Here is a 27950-nt window from a genome sequence, read left to right as displayed (position 1 = left end):
TGCTCCTCCAGAGAGTCCTAATCTATTGGCAGTACTTCTCTACAGGGACTAGACAAGCTGTGTGTGGTGGAGGAGGAGGTGGTGGTGGTGGTGGTGTGATCTCAGGAGGATCCCCTATTGTCTGCTTGTGTTTTGCCCTAGAAACGGTCACATGTCCTGGGCTGCGGCGTGGTGGCTGGGCGTATGGGTGGGGGTGTGGTTATGGCCATCCTGGGCTGTGCCCCCTCAGCATCGAGGCTGGCTACGGCTGTGGGAGGAGGGCGAGAGCTGCGAGGAGTGTGACAGGTCGCGCTGTCCTGCGGCACCACCCGGCTGTCCGGCAGGTCTGGTGCGGGACAGGTGCGGCTGTTGTGAGCACTGCGGCAACGCTGAAGGTCAGTGGTGCGACCTTAACAGGTCTCAGGAGTTCTACGGGCGCTGTGGCAGCGGGCTGCGTTGCCAGAGGAGGCCGTCCCACGCCAGGGGTCGGTGGGGTGACCCCGAGCCCAGGTGTGTGTGTAGGAGCAGGGGGGTGGTGTGTGGCTCGGATGGCCGGACGTATCCCAACCTGTGCCAGCTGAGAGAGGCGTCCAGTAAGTTAGAGACCACCCTGTACCAAACAGCGCTGGGACCATGCAGTTCTGGTAAGACCCTTTTATTTCACTCCTGAAAAGTGTTGCCCTGGCCTGGTAGCTCCACCCTGCTGGTCAGTGGTCAGTTTCTGACCATAGAGCCATTCAGCAACAACTAATTGTAAACCTATATAGTAGTCTATATAGTAGGGGTTTCTGATAAAGTGGCCAGAGAGTGGAAGTATGAGGTGGGGGTTTCTGATAAAGTGGCCAGAGAGTGGAAGTACAGGGTAGGGGTTTCTGATAAAGTGGCCAGTGAGTGCAAATACAGGGTAGGGGTTTCTGATAAAGTGGCCAGTGAGTGCAAATACAGGGTAGGGGTTTCTGATAAAGTGGCCAGTGAGTGGAAGTACAGGGTAGGTGTTTCTGATAAAGTGGCCAGTGAGTGCAAATACAGGGTAGGGGTTTCTGATAAAGTGGCCAGAGAGTGGAAGTACAGGGTAGGGGTTTCTGATAAAGTGGCCAGTGAGTGCAAATACAGGGTAGGGGTTTCTGATAAAGTGGCCAGTGAGTGCAAATACAGGGTAGGGGTTTCTGATAAAGTGGCCAGAGAGTGGAAGTACAGGGTAGGTGTTTCTGATAAAGTGGCCAGTGAGTGCAAATACAGGGTAGGGGTTTCTGATAAAGTGGCCAGTGAGTGGAAGTACAGGGTAGGTGTTTCTAATAAAGTGGCCAGTAAATGTAGATGATTCCCTCCTCATAGCTCCTCGTATAACCCGAGAACCCAGAAACACGAAGAACTATACCGGGCATGACATCGTGTTTGGGTGTGAAGTGACGGCCTACCCTTTACCAAACGTGGGCTGGAAGAAGAAGGGCAGTGACCACTTCCTCCCTGGAGATGACCCACACATCTCTGTCCAGGTGTGATCTGTAGTACTGCACTGTTTGAATGATAGGCACCTCGGCTGCTGTAATGGAACTGTTTACATGTCTTATCACCCTGAATGCCCTCCTCTCTAAGGTGCGTGGTGGTCCGCAGCGCTACACTGTGTCCACCTGGCTTCAGATCCTTGGCCTCCGCCAATCAGACGCCGGCGTCTTCGTCTGCACCTTCCACAATGCTCTGGGAGAGACGTCTGCATCAGCACAGCTGTCCGTGCTCAATTACGGTACGCTGCCGTCAAGCCTCTGTTTACTTTAATATACAGCAGCTGTTTCCAATAAAGTGGCCAGTGAGAGGAAGTATGAAGTAGGGGTTTCTAATAAAGTGGCCAGTGAGTGGAAGTATGAAGTAGGTGTTTCTAATAAAGTGGCCAGTGAGTGGAAGCACAAGGTGAGTGTTTCTAATAAAGTGGCCAGTGAGAGGAAGCACAAGTTAAGTAGGGGTTTCTAATAAAGTGGCCAGTGAGAGAAAGCACAAAGTAAGCAGGTGTTTCTAATAAAGTGGCCAGTGAGAGGAAGCACAAGTTAAGTAGGGGTTTCTAATAAAGTGGCCAGTGAGAGAAAGCACAAAGTAAGCAGGTGTTTCTAATAAAGTGGCCAGTGAGAGGAAGCACAAGGTAAGCAGGTGTTTCTAATAAAGTGGCCAGGGAGAGGTAAGTCACTAAACCACTGATTACTATAGGATGATCCAGTCAGGGCTGCAGGATCAGGAGCTTTCTGGGCTGTTTTGAAACGCGCCCCCTGTCGTGCTGCGAATGCACGAGATGATTCATGGCCAGTGGTTCAGTGTGGACATGTTCAGTGTAGAACCTGTCTTTCACTGCTGACTGACCTCGTCTCTTTCGCAGTGGTCAGAGACGTCCAGAGCGGCCTGTATGACGTGGAGCTTTTCTATGACAGAAGTGAAGAGCTGCAGAAAGAAGAGCTGGGCTCAGGGGATAAACCAGCACGACACGGGATAAAGAAAATATCTGTTTATTAATATTATTATTACTGCACTTTGGCACAAGGTTGAGCTTGGAAATCATCTAGATGACAGTAAAGGCATTTTTACAGTGACTCTTCTGTGTTTATTAATAAACTGTTTTTTTTTTTTTTGCTTTGGCTTGTGATTATTGGCGTCTGTTTGGCGCACACACACGGTCAGCAGTAAGTGGTAGTGATTTCTGAAGGCCACGGGAACCTGTTCCTCCCTTGGTTCCTAGGGTAACGGTTTTACGGTGCTCTATACACACACAGTACAGACATACAGTAGCGTTTCCTGCCCCGGCACTCATATCAGGACAGTGTTGGAGTGCCACACCTGAAAACATCAGGCTGGTGGCCAGTTTTTATCATCAATCAATCAACCAATCAAAGGATCAGTTATTTATTTATTCATCCACACAGACTCCTGCACTCCCCCTATCATCATGGGCCCGCTTACAGATGCAGGTCCAGGCTGACTGACTGCATCTTGGATAAGAGGGGGAAACTGCATATCTGCATATTTTTGCAGCAAGCTAGTGCTTGAAGGTACAAAAATTCAGAAGGCCGGACAGGGAAAACACCCCGTGGTCCAGTTGCCATCTAGAACATCTAGCGATACTATCACCTGGTGGCTCAGCGCAGTAGAACGCTATTGCTGCGCCATCCCAAAAGGCCTAAAAAAATGGCCTCCTCAGAAACTCTACTGCTCAAAAGAATAGCCTGACCCAACATGCTACTGCGGCTAACAATGAGTGGAGGTCAGTAGGCACCAATCAGAAACTACACCCCTGCATAATTATCAGATAAAACATTAACAGTTACGTCTGAAGCATTTTTTTCACTGTGGTCAGCAGAGGGCGCCATTTGGCAACAAGAAATAGTAGCAGTTGCTGCGGCCCACAGTAAAGGAACAGGCTTCTCCATTTCCAAGCTGAGGGTCCTGAAGAACTGGTTCTGAATTCCCTCGTTAAATGTTCTGGGTACACATCGCCACTCCTCACCCCTCATCCCCAACTCCCCAGCTCATCCCAAATTCCCAAATGTACTGAATGGAGCAGCAGCCATCATTCCAGAGTACACCAGAGAGCCCAGTCCCCCATGCTGGGGGGCTTTATACCCCTCTAGCCCACGCCTGGCATTAGGCAGCATGGTGCCAATAGGGTCATGATGTTGATCTGCTCCTCCAGAGAGTCCTAATCTATTGGCAGTACTTCTCTACAGGGACTAGACAAGCTGTGTGTGGTGGTGGTGGTGGTGGTGGTGTGATCTCAGGAGGATCCCCTATTGTCTGCTTGTGTTTTGCCCTAGAAACGGTCACATGTCCTGGGCTGCGGCGTGGTGGCTGGGCGTATGGGTGGGGGTGTGGTTATGGCCATCCTGGGCTGTGCCCCCTCAGCATCGAGGCTGGCTACGGCTGTGGGAGGAGGGCGAGAGCTGCGAGGAGTGTGACAGGTCGCGCTGTCCTGCGGCACCACCCGGCTGTCCGGCAGGTCTGGTGCGGGACAGGTGCGGCTGTTGTGAGCACTGCGGCAACGCTGAAGGTCAGTGGTGCGACCTTAACAGGTCTCAGGAGTTCTACGGGCGCTGTGGCAGCGGGCTGCGTTGCCAGAGGAGGCCGTCCCACGCCAGGGGTCGGTGGGGTGACCCTGAGCCCAGGTGTGTGTGTAGGAGCAGGGGGGTGGTGTGTGGCTCGGATGGCCGGACGTATCCCAACCTGTGCCAGCTGAGAGAGGCGTCCAGTAAGTTAGAGAACATCTAGAACATCTAGCGATACTATCACCTGGTGGCTCAGCGCAGTAGAACGCTATTGCTGCGCCATCCCAAAAGGCCTAAAAAAATGGCCTCCTCAGAAACTCTACTGCTCAAAAGAATAGCCTGACCCAACATGCTACTGCGGCTAACAATGAGTGGAGGTCAGTAGGCACCAATCAGAAACTACACCCCTGCATAATTATCAGATAAAACATTAACAGTTACGTCTGAAGCATTTTTTTCACTGTGGTCAGCAGAGGGCGCCATTTGGCAACAAGAAATAGTAGCAGTTGCTGCGGCCCACAGTAAAGGAACAGGCTTCTCCATTTCCAAGCTGAGGGTCCTGAAGAACTGGTTCTGAATTCCCTCGTTAAATGTTCTGGGTACAGTCCTGTCCTGGGCTGTAGGACACCGGGTTCTGGTTCAAGTTTGAAGAGATTTACAAATATGGGCTACTAATCGTCTGGAGCCGTTGAGACTGTGCCTGCAATGCGTCTGGCAAACCCACAGGGGTCTGAACGTGGTCCAGGGCGAACAAGGAGGACATCCAGAGGAGGCATCACATCTCAAAGTGCCGGTATATGTTCTCCACGTATCCCAGGACTCTTTGCCAGTCGGGCCCTTCGGCTTTCAGCATCTCCTCCACTGTCTGAGACGAAACACAGAAAGCATTTCTATATTAAACAGAGAACAAGAACAACCTGGTGTCCAAAAGTATGTAGACACCTGCTCCAGCATTACTGGGAGTATTAACAGTGAGGTTGTGAGGTCGGATCCTCCTGCAGGATGAGTGGTTCATCAGTCTAGTGAACCCTGTGGGCTGTGGAGCAGCGAGCCTGCATTCTCACAGTGACATTCTCTATGTGTGGCTCCTCCAGAGCGTTCCTGTGAGCCACTCCTTTTTCTAAACCATGCTGGTCATTTCCTGTAGTGAGGGCTGTACGCCACATATGCGAAAGGGTAGCTGCAAATAATGTCCGGACCTGACTCTCCGGACACTTTCAGGAGTTTATATGTAAATATATATATATATATATATAATTGAGGATTTTAGGGAGTGGGATGGCTAGACAAGCTCACCAGTGAGGCAGGGATTCCAACGCTCTCTCCAGTCTGAAACGCCAGTAAGAGGTTTTCTTTCTGTGGAAAAAAACAACAAAAAATCCACACAATATCCTCATGATCTTTATCCTGACCATGAATGACATCAGCGGTCAATGTTCATTGTTCCAGTATGAATAAATAGTCAACTAGTGAACTGCTGCCTGTCATGGCTGCCTATAACCGATAACATTATCTCTTCAATAGAACTGCTAACAGTACAGAAACCCTGGGGCAAGGTTCTTCAATTCCGGGCCTAGACGGCCTGCACACCTCATCTGTTCCTCTGCTGGGCTGTCTGAACAGGGAAATCCACAAACTGCTAAGATTAAGCTAAGAAATTCTGTCCAGTCCAGATACACTACACGGACAAAAGTATTGGGACACCAATAGTGAAGTCAGGATGTTTTGTCCCTCCCCCAAAAATCAAGGGTATTAAAAAAATTAAGCTTATCCTGCTTTTGTTGGACCAACTGTCTCTACTGTCCAGGGAAGAGGGCATTGCAGTGAAGATTTGACTGCAACAGTATTGGATGGAGCATCAACCATCATTCCAGGGCTTTATACCCCTCTACTAGCCCACGCCTGGCATTAGGCAGCATGGTGCCTATAGGTTCAAGTTTATCTGCTCCTGCAGAGAGTCCTATTCTACTGGCAGCCCGTCTCACTACAGAGACTGGACAAGCTGTATGTGTGTGTGTGGGGGGGGGGGGTGTCCACAAACATTTGGACATATGGTGTAAGATGAGAGTGCAGACCCTGGTGGAGTGTGTTACCTTGTTCTCTGGACTGAGTGTGTTGTATGGAATGTGTGAGGGGAGGTAGGTGTGGTAAACCGCACAGAAGGCCAAACCGTCCACCCAACTGCTGCTGAAGTTGGTGATCTCAATGTTCTGAGAGAGAAGAGAAAGAGAAAACAAAGAAATATCAATCTACCAAAACTTATTAATTATTATTCATTTTTAATATTAATTTGTACCTCAGCGAATTCACTTAATGTGTTAATTTTAATTAATTCCAAATAATAATAATAATAAAAATAATAATAAAGTTGGGCACCCTTGGTCAAAATGTCTTTGAAAAGCTGGTAAACGTTGACCTGATTGATTTTAAGGCCTGGAGCAAAAGTTTGAGCTTGAACTGTATTTGAAGCCATTCTTCCCTCTACCAGTGATATGTTCCCAGTGCCACTGGCTGCTACACAAACCCAAGGCTTGATTGATCCACTTTCTGAACAGTGCTGAACAGTTGGAAAGGTCTTCTTTGCATGGAATTGCATCTCCATTTTCGCAAAACATGCCAAAATACTCCACCAACTTGAAGTTTGTGGTGCTGAAGCAGTGTCCACTGCACTGACTGTTGGGACAAAATTTGAAGAGGCCGAAAAACATCATTTTGACCAGGGCTGCCCGAATGACCTTTGCACGCCACTGTGTGTAAAGATCAGCCCAGTTCATTTCAGTCCCCTTTATTTAAGATAACATAGCTGTAGTTCAGCTGGTCCGGACTGAGCTATGTACCGAGTATCCGACGGTCCGGTTCTGGCACCAGCGCAGTAGTGAGTTCCGCTTGGAGCCGCCATGCCGCCGCACCAGCGTACTGAAGTCCTCCAGAGGTCTGAATTTAAAAAGAGCAAAAAATACAATGAAAGGGCTCAGATCCTGGAAACGGGACTTACTTATTATTTATTATTTATTACAACCACACGGTCCCTACTGGCCCTGCTATGGTAGCGATGCTAACACCACGGTAGCAATGCCGGGAGAGGCCGGAGCTCTGCTAATGCCACAGTAGCGATGTTGCGATGCTGACATGCTATCGCTACAGACTTTGACATACACATTACCACTTCCACTTCCCTTTACACTCATATTTCAAGCGAGGAGACCCAACCTCAGCTTCTCTGAGATCACATCTCCTCTCAGCAGCTCAGATACCTGCTAGCTCTGTAGCAAAATGCAGTCCTCAGACCCTCAGTACCAGAGAATGTCTCATTAGGACAAATAAGAGGCAGTTCTTGAGGTGAAATTGCCTCTTCTAGGCCAGACTGTACGGTGGGTGGTCCGGCAATAACAATAATAATAATATTTATAATCATTAAGTGTCCCCTTTAACATGTTCGCTGCCCGGCAGGGATGATAAAGTGCAGGAGTGGGGGGTCTCGGTGGGTGTAAAAGTGAGAGATGCACAGTGAGATAGAGAATGACAATTTACACTCACTTCGTCCTGCCGGCCTTGTTCGGGGGAAGATCTATAAGAGGAGAACTTGACAAATGTGAGAAATTCCCATCCTTTTTATCTGTTAACACACACACACACATATATATATACACACACACACACACTCAGAGGCTTAGAAATGAATGCAGTGTATTGGTGGCTTTCTCCTCGTCCGGCGCACCTTTATAAGAATTGATCAAGTTGTCCTGCTGGTCCAACATCAGCCTCTCTCTGGCTGGGTTGTTATTCTGCAATGCAACACCATGAAGTGAATAAACACAGCGCTCAACACACCATTTCATTCTATGTAATGCACATGCACCATATGTCCAAAAGTTTGTGGACACCCCTTCTAATGAATGCTGGATGGAGCGGCACCATCCATCATTCCTAGAGCTAGTTCTACTGCTCTACAGCTCAATGCTCGGGGGCTTTATACTCCTCTAGCCCACGCCTGGCGTTCATTTTATTTAATGCACATGCACCATATGTCCAAAAGTTTGTGGACACCCCTTCTAATGAATGCTGGATGGAGCGGCACCATCCATCATTCCTAGAGCTAGTTCTACTGCTCTACAGCTCAATGCTCGTGGGCTTTATACTCCTCTAGCCCACGCCTGGCGTTCATTCTATTTAATGCACATGCACCATATGTCCAAAAGTTTGTGGACACCCCTTCTAATGAATGCTGGATGGAGCGGCACCATCCATCATTCCTAGAGCTAGTTCTACTGCTCTACAGCTCAATGCTCGGGGGCTTTATACTCCTCTAGAATGCAATCAAGTCCTCACAGCCGTGCTTTAAACAGGCAGTCAGGCTCCTCTTTACTCCTCTTTTTTTTAAGCAGAAGAAACAATGAATGAGCAGATGTCCCAATACTTTTGTCCAGATAGTGAAAGTCAGTGAGAGTAAGTTATAATAAGAGCAAGAATGGACATCCTCACCTTGCTGACCGGTTTCGTGGCAAACGCCACGGACGTCTGGGATGTACCATTCAGCACACTGCTGGGGGGGTCTGAAGGAAGTCTGGACAGGCTTCTGCGGAAGGATGGAATGCACCTTGAAATTAGTGTGTGGGTGGCTGTGTTTCCACAAGTTGTTCCAGTCCAAATTTGCCCTTCGAGACCATGAGACGAAGACAATGGAGCGTTCACAATCACTGAACAGCACTCTCCGTGGGAGTCAACTCAATTCCAGAGAGATGATTCATTTTAACACTCCTGCACCATTGGTCACACACCATTAGCTTGTGGTCACACTCGGGAGATGGAGGTTGCTTGGGGTCATTTGGGTATGGTCTTGCTTACACTCACCAGCCCATATTTAGCTTGTTGTCTTGTGAGGTCACAACCATCTATGGCGGTTCAGCCCCATGTCTTCAATGAGTGGGGCTCTGAGCGGCTCGGCGGTCCTAAAGCTAATGGGTTCGCGTGATGAATCCTAAGCCGTGCCCCTATTGCCATCGGCAGCCGGAGCCTGAGAGGGCACAGTGGGCCGTGCTCACTCCGGGTGGGTAGATGGTGCTCCATCCCCCCATTACCCTTAAGCGATGTTGGCCGGTACAGTCGCCTTAAATATAAAGGTGCTACCAAGGGTTCTTTGAGGGATGCCATAAAAGAACCATTTTTGGTTCTTTAAAGAATCACCTTCCCTGAAAGTGATAGATGTGTGAAGAACCTTTTGAAGGTTTAAATAAATGCATGTAAAGGTTCTGTACCAATTTAAAGGTTCCTCACACTGACATCTCTTTACCAAATAGGGTTCTAGATGAAGCCAGAATGGGTTCTTGCTCAAAGAACCCGTCGTAGCCCCCTGTATTTGTTACGAGCGTATATGCTAGCACTCACCTCGACCTTTCTGTAGTGTCTGTCTCTTTCTCTCCTCTCCCTCTCTCCTCCTTCCACCTCCCTCCTGACACAGTGCTCCTCACACCACCGTCTGCCGGCCCCTTCTCTCTGCCCCTGGGGGAAGGTAGCCCCTTCTGCTGGCCCGGCGTGTCCTTCCCTTGGCTCGGCCTCTGCCTGCTCTGCTCCAGTTCCGCCTTTAGCCGCTCCACCTGCCCCTCCACCTCTCTCCGACCCCTCTGGGTGTCGGTCAGCTGCCTCTCCCAGTCCAGCTGCGCCTCTCTGAGAGCGCTCAGTTCCTCCTCCGCTTCCGCTCTCAGTCTGTCCGCCACCACCAGCGCCACCTGGAGGTCGGCTTGGAACTGCAGCCACTCAGTACGCTCCGTCTAAACACACACACACACACACACACACACACATACATACACACACATGAAAAAAAGAGCTGAAGTCTGCAGTTCCCCTCTTCTGATTTATTTTATTGCACCCCTCTTGAGTCATATTGATGCTAGTATTCCACTTGTGATGATGTGGCTTATCAAAGCAACCACCTGGGTTTTCATAGCAACCACCTAGCAACCTCAGAACAACTACCTGGGATAGCATAGCAACCATCAAAGAACAGTCTAGGAACCCCCTGGGACACAGAAGCAACCACCTAGCAACTTCATAGCCCCAAACTGGGATACTGGAACTGATTCATTAGCAACAGCCTAGCACAAATCTTGAATTCTAAAGCAACCACCTGGGATATCATAGCAACCATCTAGCAACACCCTAGCAACCACTTGGGATATCATGGCAACCACCTGGCAACTCCCTAGCAATCACCTGGGATGTCATAGCAACAACCTAGTAACAGACTATGATACTGGAACTGCTTAGCAACACCCTGGCAACTACCTGGGATAGCACAGCAACCAACTAGGAACTTCATAGCACTGACCTGGGATACTGGAACTGATTAGCTACAGCCTAGCACAAACCTGGGATCCAAAGCAGCCATCTACAAACACCCTTGCAACCACCTGGGATATCATAGCAACCATCTAGCAACACCCTAGCAACCACTTGGGATATCATGGCAACCACCTGGCAACTCCCTAGCAATCACCTGGGATGTCATAGCAACAACCTAGCAACAGACTATGATACTGGAACTGCTTAGCAACACCCTGACAACTACCTGGGATAGCACAGCAACCAACTAGGAACTTCATAGCACTGACCTGGGATACTGGAACTGATTAGCTACAGCCTAGCACAAACCTGGGATCCAAAGCAGCCATCTAGAAACACCCTTGCAACTACCTGGGATATCATAGCAACCTGTAGCCTTTCGGTATTAGTTATGCAGTTTGTATGATGCTAACTGGTTAAGGGGAGTGGAGATTTTTCAACATCCTGACTTCACTAATTCTCTTAGTCTCTGAATGCAATCAAATCCTCACAGCAGTGCTCCTCCAAAATCTAGAAGAAAGCCTTCTTCCTTGAACAGTAGAGACAGTTACTCCAACAAAAGCAGGTCCAGCTCTTTTTTAATACTATTGATTTCAGAAGAGACAATGAATGAGAAGATGTCCAAATACTTTAGTCCTTTTAGTGTACATTACAACGATTGCGTGTCTGTTTTTTTTTCTCATGTCAACATGCTGATCTTGGGTCAGTTTATGCTAGTGCAACAGCCTGGTGGCTATATTAGATGCACTGGCACTATGTCCGTAAGGGCCATATGATCCCTGTTATGACTCTATCTGCCATAATGACTCTTCTGTGTTGCCTCATCTGCAGTGAGTATTACTCATGCTGTTATGCTTTATGAGGAATCCCAGCAGAGCCAGAGGAGGACATGAGAACCTAGTGCAGTTATTTCCTCTCCAAATCTGAGGATTACATGAAAGTGGCCCATTTATTAGAAACACCCACCAACCTACGTTGTGCTTCCACTCACTGGCCACTTTATTAGAAACACCCACCTACCTACGTTGTGCTTCCACTTACTGGCCACTTTATTAGAAACACCCACCAACCTACGTTGTGCTTCCACTCACTGGCCACTTTATTAGAAACACCCACCTACCTATGTTGTGCTTCCACTCACTGGCCACTTTATTAGAAACACCCACCTACCTATGTTGTGCTTCCACTCACTGGACACTTTATTAGAAACACCTACCTACCCTGTGCTTCTGCTTACTGGCCACTTTATTAGAAACACCTACCTACCCTGTGCTTCTGCTTACTGGCCACTTTATTAGAAACACCCACCTACGTTGTACTTCCACTCACTGGCCACTTTATTAGAAACACCCACCAACCTACGTTGTGCTTCCACTCACTAGCCACTTTATTAGAAACACCCACCTACCTACCTTGTGCTTCCACTCACTGGCCACTTTATTAGAAACACCCACCTACCTACCTTGTGCTTCCACTCACTGGACACTTTATTAGAAACACCAACCTACGTTGTACTTCCACTCACTGGCCACTTTATTAGAAACACCCACCAACCTACGTTGTGCTTCCACTCACTGGCCACTTTATTAGAAACACCCACCTACCTACCTTGTGCTTCCACTCACTGGACACTTTATTAGAAACACCTACCTACCCTGTGCTTCTGCTTACTGGCCACTTTGTTAGAAACACCTACCTACCTTGTGCTTCCACTCACTGGCCACTTTATTAGAAACACCTACCTACCTTGTGCTTCCACTCACTGGACACTTTATTAGAAACACCTACCTACCCTGTGCTTCTGCTTACTGGCCACTTTGTTAGAAACACCTACCTACCTTGTGCTTCCACTCACTGGCCACTTTATTAGAAACACCTACCTACCTTGTGCTTCCACTCACTGGCCACTTTATTAGAAACACCCACCTACCTACCTTGTGCTTCCACTCACTGGACACTTTATTAGAAACACCTACCTACCCTGTGCTTTTGCTTACTGGCCACTTTATTAGAAACACCCACCTACCTACCTTGTGCTTCCACTCACTGGACACTTTATTAGAAACACCTACCTACCCTGTGCTTTTGCTTACTGGCCACTTTATTAGAAACACCTACATACCTACCTTGTGCTTCCACTTACTGGACACTTTATTAGAAACACCCACCTACCTACCTTGTGCTTCCACTCACAGGACACTTTATTAGAAACACCTACCTACCCTGTGCTTTTGCTTACTGGCCACTTTATTAGAAACACCTACATACCTACCTTGTGCTTCCACTTACTGGCCACTTTATTAGAAACACCCACCAACCTACCTTGTGCTTCCACTCACTGGCCACTTTATTAGAAACACCTTCCTTATGTGTTATCTGACACTGGATGACGGTTGTCTATAAATACGGACAACATTCAGGCTTCCTGGCACGTCCGGGCTGGCACCAGCTCTGCCATGACGTCTGCGTTCAGTCCAGTTTGCGCTGGAGAAAGGCGGCAGATCTCGCCTCGTTGGACCTCTGTGCTTGTTTTGATTTGCTAGAAGAGACACACCTCCTAAAGGGCTTTGCTGATTCCACAGCTCTCCTTGAGTTTACCGGGTCAAAATGCCACCCGGAAAGCCAGCGCGAGGTCTGAGCTCAGGGCCGGGGGAGAAGAGGGGGTTTACACCCAGCACCTGAACACTGACAGTAACCCAGCACAGACACTGTGTACAGCAGCCATACAGGCCTATTACGAAATGTGGTACTGAGGACACACACGGCCACACAGGCTCACACACACAGCAGGAATGTGTGTTTACCTTTCATTTGTTCACAGACGTGTCCGTACAGTAGGTGGATTACTCAATGCACACACACACACACACACACACACACACACACACACACACAGGATCTGAGTCAGGGCCAAACAGTTAAACTACGACACACACTCACGTCTGAAGAATCACAGTCATAATGAAATGATTAAAATATACAACATAGCTTTAAAAAAACAAAACAAAGCAACTGCCATAGCAACTACCTGGAATATCTTAGCAACCCCCTGGAACTCTAGCAAGCACATAGGAAGAAATGGGGTGCAAAAGTTAGTGACTATCAAGCTAGCAACCACCTGAGACACCACATCAACCACCCAGTATATCACAGCAACCACCGTGTATACCATAGCAACCACTAAGCAACTCCATAGCAACACTATTGCAAATACCTAGCAACACCATAGCAACCGCCTACTGGGGTCAGCCCCTGCTGCTCGGGACACTCGGACTAGAAGAGAGCGAGGAGGGCGAGAGAGCAGTGATGATGATGGACAGAGAGAGGAAGGAAGGCGAGAGAGAGCGCGAGAGTATCAGCACCTAACAGACTCCTCAACTGACCCACAGCCTTCACACCACAGCTGCAGCTGATTACTGCACCACACACACACACACACACTCACACACACACACACACACACACACACACACTCACACACACCTAAAGGAGATGGTAGATTGTTATCTCCACACACTCATTAAGCTCTCAGATCTACAAAGGAGACACATACACACACACACACACACACACACACACACACACTTACACACACACTGTATATACAGCAGTTGACTGACTTACAGAATGAACTGGGTTATACTTGGGGTGGAGGACTGGGTGTGTGTGTGTGTGTGTGTGTGTGTGTGTGTGTGTGTGTGTGATCATTTAGAGGCGAGTGCTCTGACAGACTGGGAAAACTCAGGAAACACCCCACCCAACCTCACACAGATAAACTACACACACACACACACACACACACACACACACACACACACACATACTTAAGACAGAAGGGGGGGGGGGCATATTGGAGATATAAACTCTCCCTCCCTGTCTTCCCCCTGCCTCCCCACACCCCACACTACCTATTGGCTTCATGCTGCCTAATGCCAGACATGGGCTAGAGGGGTCTAACCCTCCCCCCCCCAGATCAGCGGAAGATCTGTGTTCTCTGGAATGATGACGGTTGCTCCAACCAGTACCTCTGGGATGATGAGGTGGGGTTGTGATCATCAAACATCCTGACCTCACTAAAGCTGCTGTCGCTGAATGCAATCAATCAAATCCTCACAGCAATTCTAACGCAATGCTAAAGCAATCTAGTAGAAATCCTTCCACCTTCCAACGTTTTTTTAATACCCTTGATTTCGGACAAATCGATCAGTGAGCAAGTGTCCAAATACTTTTGTCCATAGAGTCGACGTATCTTCAGAACAACACATAGGTGTGTATGTATATAAAGACACACACACACACACACATCTGTTCATGCTAATCTGAAACAAAAGCCTAATTTTCTATGTAAACGTATTCCAGACAGATCCGGAGAAAAGAGCGTATTCCTGGAAATCACCGCCGTCCATCTGGAACTGATCCTCTATGGACGGAGGAGGAGGAGGAGGAGGAGGGGGGTGTTCTGTGGCTGAGGATGACCACCCACCCGCCTACACACACAAACACACACACATAGAAAGACTCCCTTGTCCTGCGCTGTGGTGTGCCTGATTAAACACTACTGCTGTGAGTGAACATATCCTCTATAGCCTTCGAAACAGGATGTGTGTGTGTGAGGGTGTGGGAGAGAAAGAGAGAGAGAGAGAGAGTGTGTGTGTGTATGTGTGTGTGTGTGTGTGTGTGTGTGTGTGGTTTAGATATAGACTGACCTGGGCACAACACCAAGAACACCAGGGCAGAAGATCGCTCAGTTTATTAGCAATACAATGTACACTATTAGGACAAAAGTATTGGGACACCTACTCATTCATTGTTTAATCCGAAATCAAGGGATTAAAAAAGAGTGTATCTGCTTTTGTTGGAGTAGCTGTCTCTACTGATTTTTCTACTCTAGAGCATTGCTGTGAGGATCTGATTGCATTCAGCCATAAGAGCATCAGTGAGGTCAGGATGCTGGATGATCACAACCCTACCTCGTCCGTGACTCCCCAACTCATCCCAAAAGTACTGGATTGAGCACCACCATCCATCATTCCAGAGAACACAGCAGCTCCTCCACTGCTCCATAGCTCAATGCTACTGGGGGGGCTTTATACCCCTCTACTAGCCCACGCCTGGCATTAGGCAGCATGGTGCCTATAGGTCCATGTTGATCTCTCATGTTGAGGGTCCTATTCTATTGGCAGTACTTCTCTACAGGGACTAGACAAGATGTGTCAGCTTTGCAACTGTCTAAGGTAGCCGAATGCTTTCACTGGAAGGGGTGTCCGCAAACATTTGGACGTAGAGTGTAGTATTTTTGTCCGTTAGCATGGTGCTAATTGGTGAGGTATGAGTTTTCAGTACGTTAGCGACATTAGCTTCGTTTCTCCAGTGAAAACCATGTCTCTGCTGAATGGGCCGGGTTTGGACCGTGTTTAAGGTAAAGGGGGAAATTGAACATTTGATTTTCAGCCAAAATGTTCCTCAGAAATGACTCGACTACCTAATGCGTTCCAGACACTGAACTTAGAACCCACCAAAGCCTGCAGTTCTCAAGATCCCCAGCATTTCTGGGGGGGCTGCATCATAAATGAGAGTCCCTTTGAGGATGTAGTGGAGGTACTATGAAGTCAGACATGGTACGGCAGCTGGCTTTGTAACTTCTAAGAAGGTTCTAGTGGACGGCGGCGGATGTCTAGGAGTAGTGAGACTGTTGTGAAAATGAAAATAGGGAAGATTGAAGGGATTTTGAACCAATGAGACCAAAAATGATTATTATTATTATTATTATTTACTCGCTAATACAACAATACTAGTGCAAGTGCTCTACCATGAGATGTTCATGATGTCAGCAGAACCTGGCTGAAGCTCTCATCCAGAAAGACTTCCAGTTGAATCGTGTTGGGGTTGGAGAACAGAGTTGGGAGTCTTGCCCACAGCCAAGTCAGGGAATCGAACCCTAGTTCCTCACAGATATTGGCAGAAGTGTGCCGTGGTAGTAGGCTCGAGGTCGAACCCCCGAGGCTGAAGGCCGAGTGCATCAGCACACCAATCAGAAAGACTTCCATCATGTTACACACATAGGAGAACGTAGAGTTGGGAGTCTTGCCCAAGGACCCTTGTTGGTTCAAGTTGGTGGGCTTATCCAGCCAGGGGATCGAACCCTAGTTCCACTCAGAAATTGGCAGAAGTGTGCTGCATTGTAGACCTAAGGTTGAACGTTAAGGCTAAAGGCCGAATGCATCAGCACACCAATGCCAGCCAGCATCTCATGAGGAAACTCTCAGCCAGAATGTTCCTCTGAAATGACTTGATATTTCGTCCCAGAGACTGAACTCAGAACCGGCGAAAGCCTGCAGTTCTTAAAATCCCCAACATCCACCCAGGGATTCGAACCCTAGCTCCACCTAGATATTGGCAGAGGTGTGCTATGGTCGTAGGCTCGAGGTCGAGCGTCAAGGCTGAAGGATGGTGGGCTTGTCCAGCCAGGGAACTGCACTCTACCCTCACCCAGATGTTACGCTGAGGGTTGAGGCTGATCCAACATCCATCCTGACCTCACAAACGTTCTTGTCACTGAATGCAATCAAATCCTCACAGCAATGCTCCTCCAAAATCTCCTAACTGGACAGTAGAGACAGATCCTACAACAAAAGCAGGATCAACTCTTTTGCATACCCTCGATTTTCAAAAGAAACAAGGAGTGTCCAAATACTTTTGTCCCCCTGTATCCGTACCCAGCCAATGAAGAGGGGATGAAGGTTTTAGATGGGACTTGCTTTGAGTGTGTGTGTGTGTGTGTGTGTGGTTGAACGGAAGTGAGTGAGACAGAGAAAGAGAAACCGTGTGTAGTGTGTGTGTGTGTGTGTGTCTGTGTTTGTTGTGGACGTTCCCCTTCTCAGCGCCTCCTGGACTATCTGGGACCAGTGACCTCACACACACATTCAGAGATTCAGAGGACGCACACATACACACTCTCTCTCTCACACACACACACACACACACACACACACACACACAGAAACACACACATATATACAGAGTTAGTCAGTTAGCCGGTAGGTCACTCCGTGCTGACTTCCCCCTCAATCCAAACAAAAAAGGTCTGTCCTCTCAACAGCTGAATAGAAATTCCCTTCTCCCCACATACTATATCTCTCTCTCCCTCCCTCTCTCTCTCTCTCCCTCCCTCTCTCTCTCCCTCCCTCTCTCCCTCCCTCTCTCTCTCTCTCCCTCCCTCTCTCTCTCTTACTCTCTCTCTCTCTTACTCTCTCTCTCTCCCTCCCTCTCTCTCTCTCTCCCTCCCTCTCTCTCTCTTACTCTCTCTCTCTCTTACTCTCTCTCCCTCCCTCTCTCTCTCCCTCCCTCTCTCTCTCTCTTACTCTCTCTCTCTCCCTTCGCTCAGCTAGCTCAGCTACAGCTCCACTGACTATCAGGCAGGCCGGACACGAGTGCCGACCATAAAAACTGGTGTCTGAGAGAGCGAAGTCGAGCAACTGGTGTTGGGAGGAACAGAAAGGTGAAATGAGAGGCCGGTTCTGCTGGGTTTGGACTCCGGCTTTTGTAACCGGCTATCTAGGCTTAGCTAAGTTAGCCAGCAGGCTGAACACCACAGCACAGGCCGTGCTCCAGCTAACTGAGGCTCAAATCACTCCGGTTTAGAGGATAAAGCCTCATGTCTGAGAGCACAGGGTCTTAGGAGTGTTTTCCACTGTTTTCAGGCTCATTTAGTAAACTAGCTCATCCAGGTTTGCTTGCCCTGCCTTTTAATCGAGCTTAGCATGTCGCTAAACTCGCTGCTACAGAGGGCTTGTTTTTTCCCCCACCATTTTTCAAAGCATGGCCACAGTCTCCCTGTGGCTCTGAGACACGTCGTAATTTTGAAATATTTGAGATACCATCAACATTTTTAATACCGCACTATGCTGTTAGTTATGTTATGCAAGCCTGAGGCACTTTGGGAAACCAGTCCTTCCTTGGTCACTTGTTACCGACCTCAGCCAACACGGCCAAAAAGTTTGTGGACACCAGCTCACCGAATGTCCCTTCAAAATCGAGGGTATTAGAAAGACGTCTGTCCGCCTTTGCTGCGGTCACAGCCTCTACTCACTGGGGCGAATGCTTTTCATTAGGTGCTGGAACATTGCTGTGGGGAGGATTTGGTTGCGTTCAGCCATGAGAGCACTGGTGAGGTCAGGTACTGATGTTATGAGGTAAGGGGGTCTCCTCTCATCGACGCTTGGTCCTGTAAAAGAACCGAGCTTCAGCCTAAAGGGACCTAAAGGAAGCCAGGAAGACACACAGGGGCGATGCTGCGTTCCAGCCTCTCCAAATCTACCCCAGATCAGCCAGGGGAAGAGAGACAGATACTGCACGCGCAAACACACACACACACACACACACACACACACACACACACACATATATATATGGGTGGGTCATAGCTCCAAGAAAGGGGGTGGACAGGAAATTAGCCGAGAAGAAAGAGAGAGAGAGAGAGAAACACTCCCACTTGGAGAACAACAGGAATCTCAGCAAACCTCTCAGGAATGTAGACACAACACTGAACATGCTCTTTCTCTTTCTCTCTCTCTCTCGCTCGCTCTCTCCTTTTCCTATTTCTTTCTCTTTGACTCTCTCTCTTCCCCATCTCTCCCTCTCGATCTCTCCTTTCCCCCTCTATCTCACCCCCTCTTTCTCTCTCTCTCCTTTCCCCTCTTTCTCTCTCCTTTTCCCCTCTCTCTCTTCTTTCCCTCTCTCTCTCCTTTTCCTCTCTCTCTTCTCTTTCCTCTCTCTCTCCTTTTCCTCTCTCTCTTCTCTTTCCCTCTCTCTCTCCTTTTCCTCTCTCTCTTCTCTTTCCTCCCTCTCTCTCTTCTTTTCCTCTCTCTCTTCTTTCCCTCTCTCTCTCCTTTTCCTCTCTCTCTCTTCTTTCCCTCTCTCTCTTCTTTTCCTCTCTCTCTCTCTTCTTTTCCTCTCTCTCTTCTTTCCCTCTCTCTCTCCTTTTCCTCTCTCTCTCTCCTTTTCCTCTCTCTCTTCTCTTTCCTCTCTCTCTCCTTTTCCTCTCTCTCTTCTCTTTCCCTCTCTCTCCTTTTCCTCTCTCTCTCTTCTTTCCCTCTCTCTCTCCTTTTCCTCTCTCTCTTCTCTTTCCTCCCTCTCTCTCTTCTTTTCCTCTCTCTCTTCTTTTCCTCTCTCTCTTCTTTCCCTCTCTCTCTCCTTTTCCTCTCTCTCTCTTCTTTCCCCCTCTCTCTCCTTTTCCTCTCTCTCTCTTCTTTTCCTCTCTCTCTTCTCTTTCCTCCCTCTCTCTCTCCTTTTCCTCTCTCTCTCTTCTTTTCCTCTCTCTCTCTCTCCTTTTCCTCTCTCTCTCTTCTTTTCCTCTCTCTCTTCTTTCCCTCTCTCTCTCCTTTTCCTCTCTCTCTCTCCTTTTCCTCTCTCTCTCTCCTTTTCCTCTCTCTCTCTTCTTTTCCTCTCTCTCTTCTCTTTCCTCCCTCTCTCTCTCCTTTTCCTCTCTCTCTTCTTTTCCTCCCTCTCTCTCTCCTTTTCCTCTCTCTCTTCTTTTCCTCTCTCTCTCTCTCTTCTTTTTCCTCCCTCTCTCTCTTCTTTTCCTCTCTCTCTCTCTCTTCTTTTTCCTCCCTCTCTCTCTCCTTTTCCTCTCTTTCTCTCTCTCTCTTTCTCTACTGTCATTCTTCCTCTCTCTCTCTTTCCTTTTCATACTCTCTCTCTCTCCCTTCCTTCTCTCATCATTATCATCTAAACACGGCTCTCTTTGATCAGTCTGTTTGATGCCAGCCAGCTTCCAGTTCTGATAGCCCCCCTCTATCATGCATGCAATCAGTTGCAAACCACACACACACACACACACACACACACACACACACACAATACAGCCCTAAACAGTACAACAATAAGCTGGTCTTTATTTTGGACAATGCCTCCCATAAGTCATTCCCGTAGATGACAACCCCCCCTCCCCACACCCCCCCTACTCTGACCTCTGACCTGCACTTCTGGAGAGGTTTCCTCACCACCAGAGCAGAACTGAAGCTCCAGCAGGAGAAGAGCGCTAAATATAAACGACCTTATCGCTCTGTCCATCCTGCACGCGAGGGTCAGCTGGAGCGCGGCCAGGAGAGGAAACAAGAACCTCAGGGGTCCCGTGAACAAGGGAAGAAAGCGGGATCAGCGCTGGACAGCTCTACAGGAACAGTTCGGTGACCAACTGGGTAACAATACATGGGAGGCTGTGAGTGTGGAGAACCTTGTAAAGGTGTAAGGAACCTTCACCTGATGTAAAAGCTCCGGAACCGAAGGTTCTTTTATGGTACGCATATGAAACCGGAACCACATCAGCAAGTCCATCAGAGACGACTGAACCCAGAGAAGTCTGAGTAAATATGTGATGATGACCAATAGGAGAACAGCATGAGGTAAAAAGCCCAACCTGCAAGAGGCTGGAGCTGATCTTCTGAGCAGATAGGGCTGTTTTACCGGTGCGGTAGGAGGCTGATGATCAGAGAAGGTGTATCATATAATCTGACAGACAGGAAGGCTGTCGTCATCTCACACAGTGTGACACACAGCCGACTTATCAGACTGCTGTTACAGTCAGAGGACTTTACAGCTTCTCAGCTTCAGAGCTTTACAGCTTCAGAGCTTTACAGCATCTCAGCTTTAGAGCTTTACAGCATCTCAGCTTTTCAGCTTTACAGCATCTCAGCTTTAGAGCTTTACAGCATCTCAGCTTTTCAGCTTTACAGCTTTTCAGCTTTAGAGCTTTACAGCTTCAGAGCTTTAGAGCTTTACAGCTTCAGAGCTTTACAGCATCTCAGCTTCAGAGCTTTACAGCTTTTTAGCTTTACAGCATCTCAGCTTTACAGCTTTACAGCTTTTTAGCTTCAGAGCTTTTCAGCTTTACAGCTTTTTAGCTTTACAGCATCTCAGCTTTACAGCTTTACAGCTTTTTAGCTTCAGAGCTTTTCAGCTTTACAGCTTTTCAGCTTCAGAGCTTTACAGCTTTACAGCTTTTCAGCTTCAGAGCTTTTCAGCTTCAGAGCTTCTCAGCTTCAGAGCTTTTCAGCTTCAGAGCTTTTCAGCTTCAGAGCTTTACAGCTTCTCAGCTTCAGAGCTTTTCAGCTTTACAGCTTTTCAGCTTCAGAGCTTTACAGCTTTAGAGCTTTTCAGCTTCAGAGCTTTTCAGCTTCAGAGCTTTTCAGCTTTACAGCTTCAGAGCTTTTCAGCTTTACAGCTTCAGAGTTTTCAGCTTTACAGCTTTACAACTTTTCAGCTTCAGAGCTTTTCAGCTTCAGAGCTTTTCAGCTTCAGAGCTTTTCAGCTTTAGAGCTTTTTAGCTTCAGAGCTTTACAGCTTTTCAGCTTCAGAGCTTTTCAGCTTTAGAGCTTCTCAGCTTCAGAGCTTCTCAGCTTCAGAGCTTTTCAGCTTTACAGCTTTAGAGCTTTTCAGCTTCAGAGCTTTTCAGCTTCAGAGCTTTTCAGCTTTACAGCTTCAGAGCTTTTCAGCTTTACAGCTTTACAACTTTTCAGCTTCAGAGCTTTTCAGCTTCAGAGCTTTTCAGCTTCAGAGCTTCTCAGCTTCAGAGCTTTTCAGCTTCAGAGCTTCTCAGCTTCAGAGCTTTTCAGCTTCAGAGCTTTTCAGCTTCAGAGCTTTTCAGCTTCAGAGCTTTACAGCTTCTCAGCTTCAGAGCTTTTCAGCTTTACAGCTTTTCAGCTTCAGAGCTTTACAGCTTTAGAGCTTTTCAGCTTCAGAGCTTTTCAGCTTTACAGCTTCAGAGCTTTTCAGCTTTACAGCTTCAGAGTTTTCAGCTTTACAGCTTTACAACTTTTCAGCTTCAGAGCTTTTCAGCTTCAGAGCTTTTCAGCTTCAGAGCTTTTCAGCTTCAGAGCTTTTCAGCTTTAGAGCTTTTTAGCTTCAGAGCTTTACAGCTTTTCAGCTTCAGAGCTTTTCAGCTTTAGAGCTTCTCAGCTTCAGAGCTTCTCAGCTTCAGAGCTTCTCAGCTTCAGAGCTTTTCAGCTTTACAGCTTTAGAGCTTTTCAGCTTCAGAGCTTTTCAGCTTTACAGCTTCAGAGCTTTTCAGCTTTACAGCTTCAGAGCTTTTCAGCTTTACAGCTTTACAACTTTTCAGCTTCAGAGCTTTTCAGCTTCAGAGCTTTTCAGCTTTAGAGCTTCTCAGCTTCAGAGCTTTATAGCTTTTCAACTTCTCAGCTCCAGAGTTTTTCAGCTTCTCAGCTTCAGAGCTTTTCAGCTTCAGAGCTTTTCAGCTTCAGAGCTTTATAGCTTTTCAACTTCTCAGCTCCAGAGTTTTTCAGCTTCTCAGCTTCAGAGCTTTTCAGCTTCTCAGCTTCAGAGCTTTACAGTTTCAGAGCTTTACAGCTTTTCAGCTTCAGAGCTTTACAGCTTCAGAGCTTTACAGTTTCAGAGTTTTTCAGCTTTGCAGCTTCAGAGTTTTACAGCTTTGCAGTTTTACAGCTTCAGAGCTTTACAGCTTCACAGCTTTACAGCTTCACAGCTTTTCAGCTTAACAGCTTTACAGCTTCTCAGCTTTACAGCTTCTCAGCTTCACAGCCTTATAGCTTTAAAACTTTACAGATTTGTAGCGTCACAGCTTCAGAGCTTTACAGTTTCGCAGCTTCAGAGCACAAACCATTCTGATCTCACACTGCTTAAGAGAGAAACGAGGTTTACCTCACCTGTATGTTTTCCTTCAGACTCCTCAACTCCTCCTTCATCTGCGCTCTCTCTGTCAGAAAACATCTCAGCAGATCTAACACACACACACACACACGCACACACACACATAATGTGAATCACACAATATCTGCTGAACTGAGAGGTGTGTGTGTTTGTGAGTGTATGTGTGTGTGTGTGTAAAACATGCCATGTACTCACCTGTGAGTGTGTGTGACCGCTCTTCTGCACAGCTGATGCCCAAAGCGAGCACACACTCCTGCAGAAGTCCTGGCTCTATCACCCCCTCACGCACACCATTGCTTGTGAGAGGAGCAACGGTGGGAGAGGCTGTTATGGGCGGAGCTACGATGGGTAAGGTTGCTTTGGGAGGAGCCGCGGTGGGTGAGGCTGAAATGGGCGGAGCTACGATGGGTAAGGTTGCTTTGGGAGGAGCCGCGGTGGGTGAGGCTGCTGCTGTCGGGGCAACAGTCATCACATTGCTGTCCTCCAGACTCAGTTGCCTGCAGGGACTTACGGGAGGGCTGCTGGCCTTTTTGGGGGACACGGGGGTCTTGAGCTTTTCACTTCCCGCTTTATCCGATGATGGAGAGTCTCCTGGGCCAATCACCGGGCAGGATGTCCCATCAGACAGGGAGGAGTGGTCAGAGAGGGCGGTACTGGAGAGAGGGTGTGTTTTGGGGGGTAAAATGAGCATGAGGGGAGAGCTGGGAGGAGTCTGGAATGGGTCGGTAGGAGAAACTGTGGGAAGCGGGACACAGGACGATTAGAGGACCTGAAGGAAAGCATCTCTGGAACAGAAAAGCTGTAGTGTGTGTGCGTGTTATTAATTCCCTGCTGTTGTGTGTGTGTGTGTGTGTGTGTTGGGGGTATTGTGCTGTGTCAGCAGGGCTGAGGGCAGCGGCCCTGACCAATCGCAGTGGGGCGTGAGGAGAATGCAGAATAAGACATGCCAACCCTTGTTCACCTTCTCACTCTCTCTCTCTCTCTCTCCTCATTCACATCCCCTCGCTCGCTCGATGTTTTCTGCTCTGCAGTGTGACCGACCGTTGCTATGGGCAGTTCTCAACAACACTGTGAGTCTCTGGGCAGAGACAATTCAGAAGATGCCTCTCTATTCTTTTTTTCCTTCTCCCACCCACCCCCCTCTGTCTATATAATTATTTATTCATATATATAAAATCATATCACAACATTATGACCACCCCTAGTTTGGGATGACCTCTGCCCATTCTATCAGCTCCACTGACCATAAAGTACCATATATGACCACTGTGTAGTTCTATAAGTCCAGACTGTATCCGTCTCTGTGTCTCTGTACCCTTTGTCAGCCTCCTCTCACCCTGTTTGTTCTTCAATGGTCAGGACCCCACAGGACTGACCACCACAGAGCAGACTGCGGTATTTGGTTGGTGGGTCAGTCATTCTCAGCACTGCAGTGACACCGACTGACATGGTGCTGGCGAGTGTGTCTGGGGTGTATGGATCAGACCAGACCAGAACTGACCAGAACTATCCAGCCAACACGGTCCTGTGGGCAGCGCCGTCCTGTGAGCTCAGATGAAGGACTAGAGAGAGATGACCGGCACAAACAAACTCCACAGCAACAGATCAGAGAGCCTCTGTCTCTGACTTTACCTCCATCTACTGACTGAGAATGACTGACCCACCACCCAAATACCACAGTCTGCTTTGCGGTGGTCAGTTCAGTGGGGGTCCTGACCACTGAAGAACAAACAGGGTGAGAGGAGGCTGTAAAAAATACTCTCACTGTGTGTGTGTGTGTGTGTGTGTGTGTGTGTGTGGAATATTAGCCGTGTAATGGGGTGAGAGCCATATTTCTCATCCTGCTCTCAGAATGAGCCGGTCAGCGGGTGCTGAATTCCGATCCAGGGTTAAACCAGGGGATGTCCAGAGTGTCACATGCTGACCCTAGTCTTATGCAAAAGTTTGGACATACATGGTCATCTGTTCACAGAACGACGTGTGCCAACGCTGTGAGGTTTAGGGTCCGAGTATCTCCTCCCTCTCTATGTGCTCTAGGGGTCTTATAATAGTGAGGGTGGCTTGCCATGTTTTTCAGGTACACCGTGGTCCCACAACTGATGGTTACCTTTATACCTGTATCTTCTCCCAGTGGGAAGTGGAGCTGATAGAATGGGCCGAGTTTACAAACCAATCAATCAATCGATTAATGGAGAAAATAATCAGCTGATCAGTCCAGAATGAACATAATCACTTTTTTATTTATGAATATTTATAATAATAATAAAAGTGAGATATTTTACTTCTATCAATAAAGTAAAGCTGTTGCTTCATGGCCTTTAAGGGTCAGTGTATAATACTACTACTACTATTACTACTACTAATAATACTACTACTAATAAAATAGTAATAATAACAACAATAACAATAATAATAATAATAAGGAAAATTGTGAAATACTGTAAACTGTGATACACGGCCTTGTTCCAAGGATGGATGCACAACCCCACAATCTGACAATACATAAAAACAAACCCCTGTGTGTGTGTGTGTGTGTGTGTGGTGGTTATAACTACCTGGGGATCCATGGCGCTCCTTGCCAGAATAATTCCCCATCCTGCCAAAGGTCAGTTCAGGTCCCTGTCCTGTGAGCCACAAAAAAAGAAAATCATATTTCATATTTCACCATAAAAACAAGCAGTCCTTGCTGCTTTGCCATCAGCAGCCGAAGCCTGAAAGAGCACAACCGGCCTTGCTCTGACCTGGTGTGATGCTGGACAGCACAGGCGTCTGTCAGAGCTGGAGGCCTGGCATTTCTCTCTGAGCACACTGGCAAAATGACCTACCTGCTCAGGCGGTCTCGGCCCACGTGTTAACATGAAAACACACCCTCAGTTCCTTCTCTTGATCTTAGATGGCTGCAGTCCTTTGGTGCAAAACTGAAAGCTGCAACGATCTCTTCCTAGTATTTTATCCGTGTATCAGCATGTCTGATTCCAGCGGCGCGTTTCCGTATCAGATATCACGAAGCCAGGCCAGTCAGCTCTGCTCTTCACCTGTGCTGCTTGGCACTAAGAGGAAATGCACTGCTGGCCTCAGTGAGAGGGATTTGAATGAGCTGGGGGACGAAGTTTGCATGGAAATGCAAAGGCCTGCGGTCAAGCCTGGAAAGCCCAACGCTCTGGAATACAGCCAGGCGGTGGTGGTGGAGGGGGAATGCTGATGTGCATGTAAAGCCTTCTAGCCTTCTCAGGGGTTCCTCCTCATGTGCTTTCTCCAAGTCACCTTATCATTTACGCTAGGTCATGGTCTCAACATGCCTGCCCACCCAAATCTCTCTCGGAGACTTGCCGCTGCCATGGCCGACCGTAAGTGCAATAACTAGGCTGCATTTGGCCCAGAATCCCAGAAGCATTTTCATGGAGCCCTCTGATTCTGTCGTGATGCTCTGCGAGGGACACGTTCTCCACGTCCATTCGTGTGAACCCTCGTGGACATCCTACTTTCAAGCATGCTCAATAGAACGGGACGCACTGGAGCTAAGGTCAGCATGTCCGAGGCCAAGCATGTGGACCATGGTGTTGCTACTCACCACGCTGGAGCAGTGGAACGGCATTCTCTGGACTGACGGAGCTCCGTCTGATACCTCTGGGATGAGCTGGACGGGCAGAACTATCCAGCCCGCATCAGTACCTGACCTCACCGATGCTCTCGTGGATCTCGCAGCGACGACATCCATTCCGACATCTAGTGTAAAGCCTTCCCGGAGAAGCAGAGGCTGGAGGGCCCGACTCCCATGGACAAGACTCTTGATTTGAGAAGAAGCATCAGGCTCTGAGTCAGACCCTGCTTGAACAAGGGACCGGCCTATGTGCCACACTGCTTTAGGCCGGGCGAGCAGGCAGGTAGGCAGGCAGGCCCGTCGTGATGGTGGAATGAAATTACATCAGTTAAATGACAATGGCGGGGTGTCACCAGAGGAGTGGCGAGGCTTCTTTAATGAAGTGCATGTCAAAGTGGATATGGCTCAGAATATCAAAGTACCTGTCAGACGAGTCTCACCGGGCCAAAAACGCAGCTGTTAACTCAGACGAGACGAGATTGCGCATTCACGCCGTTCATCCAACAGGATCCGCCTGTGACAGCTGTGGACTTGCGAAGAATGTGGCTTGTACATTCGATGGGACTCCAAGTGATGAGCAATTCACCTTATATGGTCTATGTAGGCCCATGAAGCTCCAGACTGAACTCCAGTGAACCGTCCATCACCTACCAGTGAACGGGGTAGGAGGTTTGAACTGAAGGCCCTGCTACGAAAAGCTGGAGTCTGAAACGGAAAGACGGTGAGCAACAAACCAACAAACCAGCGTGAAACGGAACACAGAGGGGTCAGACCTGAGGAGAACATGGATGTCCCTCAGATACGGATACGGATATTTACACAGTGAATCTGTACTAAAGCACTTCAGATGGTGAGACGGTGTGTGGGGATGGCAATAGATCTTCACCAATCAATCAATCAAAATCAATCAATCAATGAATTAATTAAACAATCACATGAATGAATGGCTGCATGCATAGATAGATGGATGGATGGATAGATGGAGGTCAAGACAGCTTCCCAGAATACTGATCAGACACATGCCCTTTCACCCCAGCTTTCCAAACTGGACATTGAGAGAAGACCTACGTGTATGTGTGTGTGTGTGTGTGTGTGTGTGTGAAACTACACCCCCATCTCAGTAACACACACACACACACACACATACGCTTCAGAAAGTGCTCAGTAGGAGAGGTTTAGGTTTAGGACCGTGTGGTGAGGTAAACCCGGTACCGACCTTTTGTTCTTCAGGGGTCTCGTCGCTTCTCACAGCCCGGGTTTAGAACTTCGTCCAGTTCCGAAACTCCATGATTTCCCGTCCAGAAGAAGCTCGGCCGCATCTC

The 27950-nt window shown here is 48.1% G+C and overlaps 2 protein-coding genes across 3 annotated transcripts; one reads left to right on the top strand and one right to left on the bottom strand.

Moving 5' to 3' along the window:
• The first annotated feature begins 151 nt into the window (after window positions 1-151).
• LOC140563949 (kazal-type serine protease inhibitor domain-containing protein 1-like) lies at window positions 152-2478 on the top strand. The gene is made up of 4 exons (XM_072688903.1): window positions 152-623; window positions 1387-1475; window positions 1576-1723; window positions 2345-2478. The coding sequence occupies exons 1-4, from the start codon at window positions 152-154 to the stop codon at window positions 2476-2478; spliced, it is 843 nt and encodes a 280-aa protein (XP_072545004.1).
• LOC140564881 (uncharacterized) lies at window positions 2456-27950 on the bottom strand. Of its 2 annotated transcripts, XM_072690563.1 has the most exons (12): window positions 27845-27950; window positions 25583-25651; window positions 23223-23762; window positions 23024-23097; window positions 9387-9769; window positions 8484-8577; window positions 7720-7786; window positions 7539-7617; window positions 6839-6935; window positions 6095-6211; window positions 5298-5357; window positions 2456-4866 (listed from the first exon to the last, which is right to left on the bottom strand). In XM_072690563.1, the coding sequence occupies exons 2-12, from the start codon at window positions 25620-25622 to the stop codon at window positions 4777-4779; spliced, it is 1641 nt and encodes a 546-aa protein (XP_072546664.1). In that variant the 5' UTR covers window positions 25623-25651; window positions 27845-27950; the 3' UTR covers window positions 2456-4776. The 2 variants fall into 2 exon arrangements, with proteins under 2 accessions (XP_072546664.1, XP_072546663.1); XM_072690562.1 differs by lacking the exon at window positions 27845-27950 and having other exon boundaries at window positions 25583-26038.

This window comes from Salminus brasiliensis, chromosome 10 (assembly GCF_030463535.1).
Source record: "Salminus brasiliensis chromosome 10, fSalBra1.hap2, whole genome shotgun sequence".
NCBI lineage: Eukaryota > Metazoa > Chordata > Actinopteri > Characiformes > Bryconidae > Salminus > Salminus brasiliensis.
The sequence above is the reverse complement of the archived record's forward strand: the minus strand, read 5'-3'. Positions and strand labels throughout refer to the sequence as shown.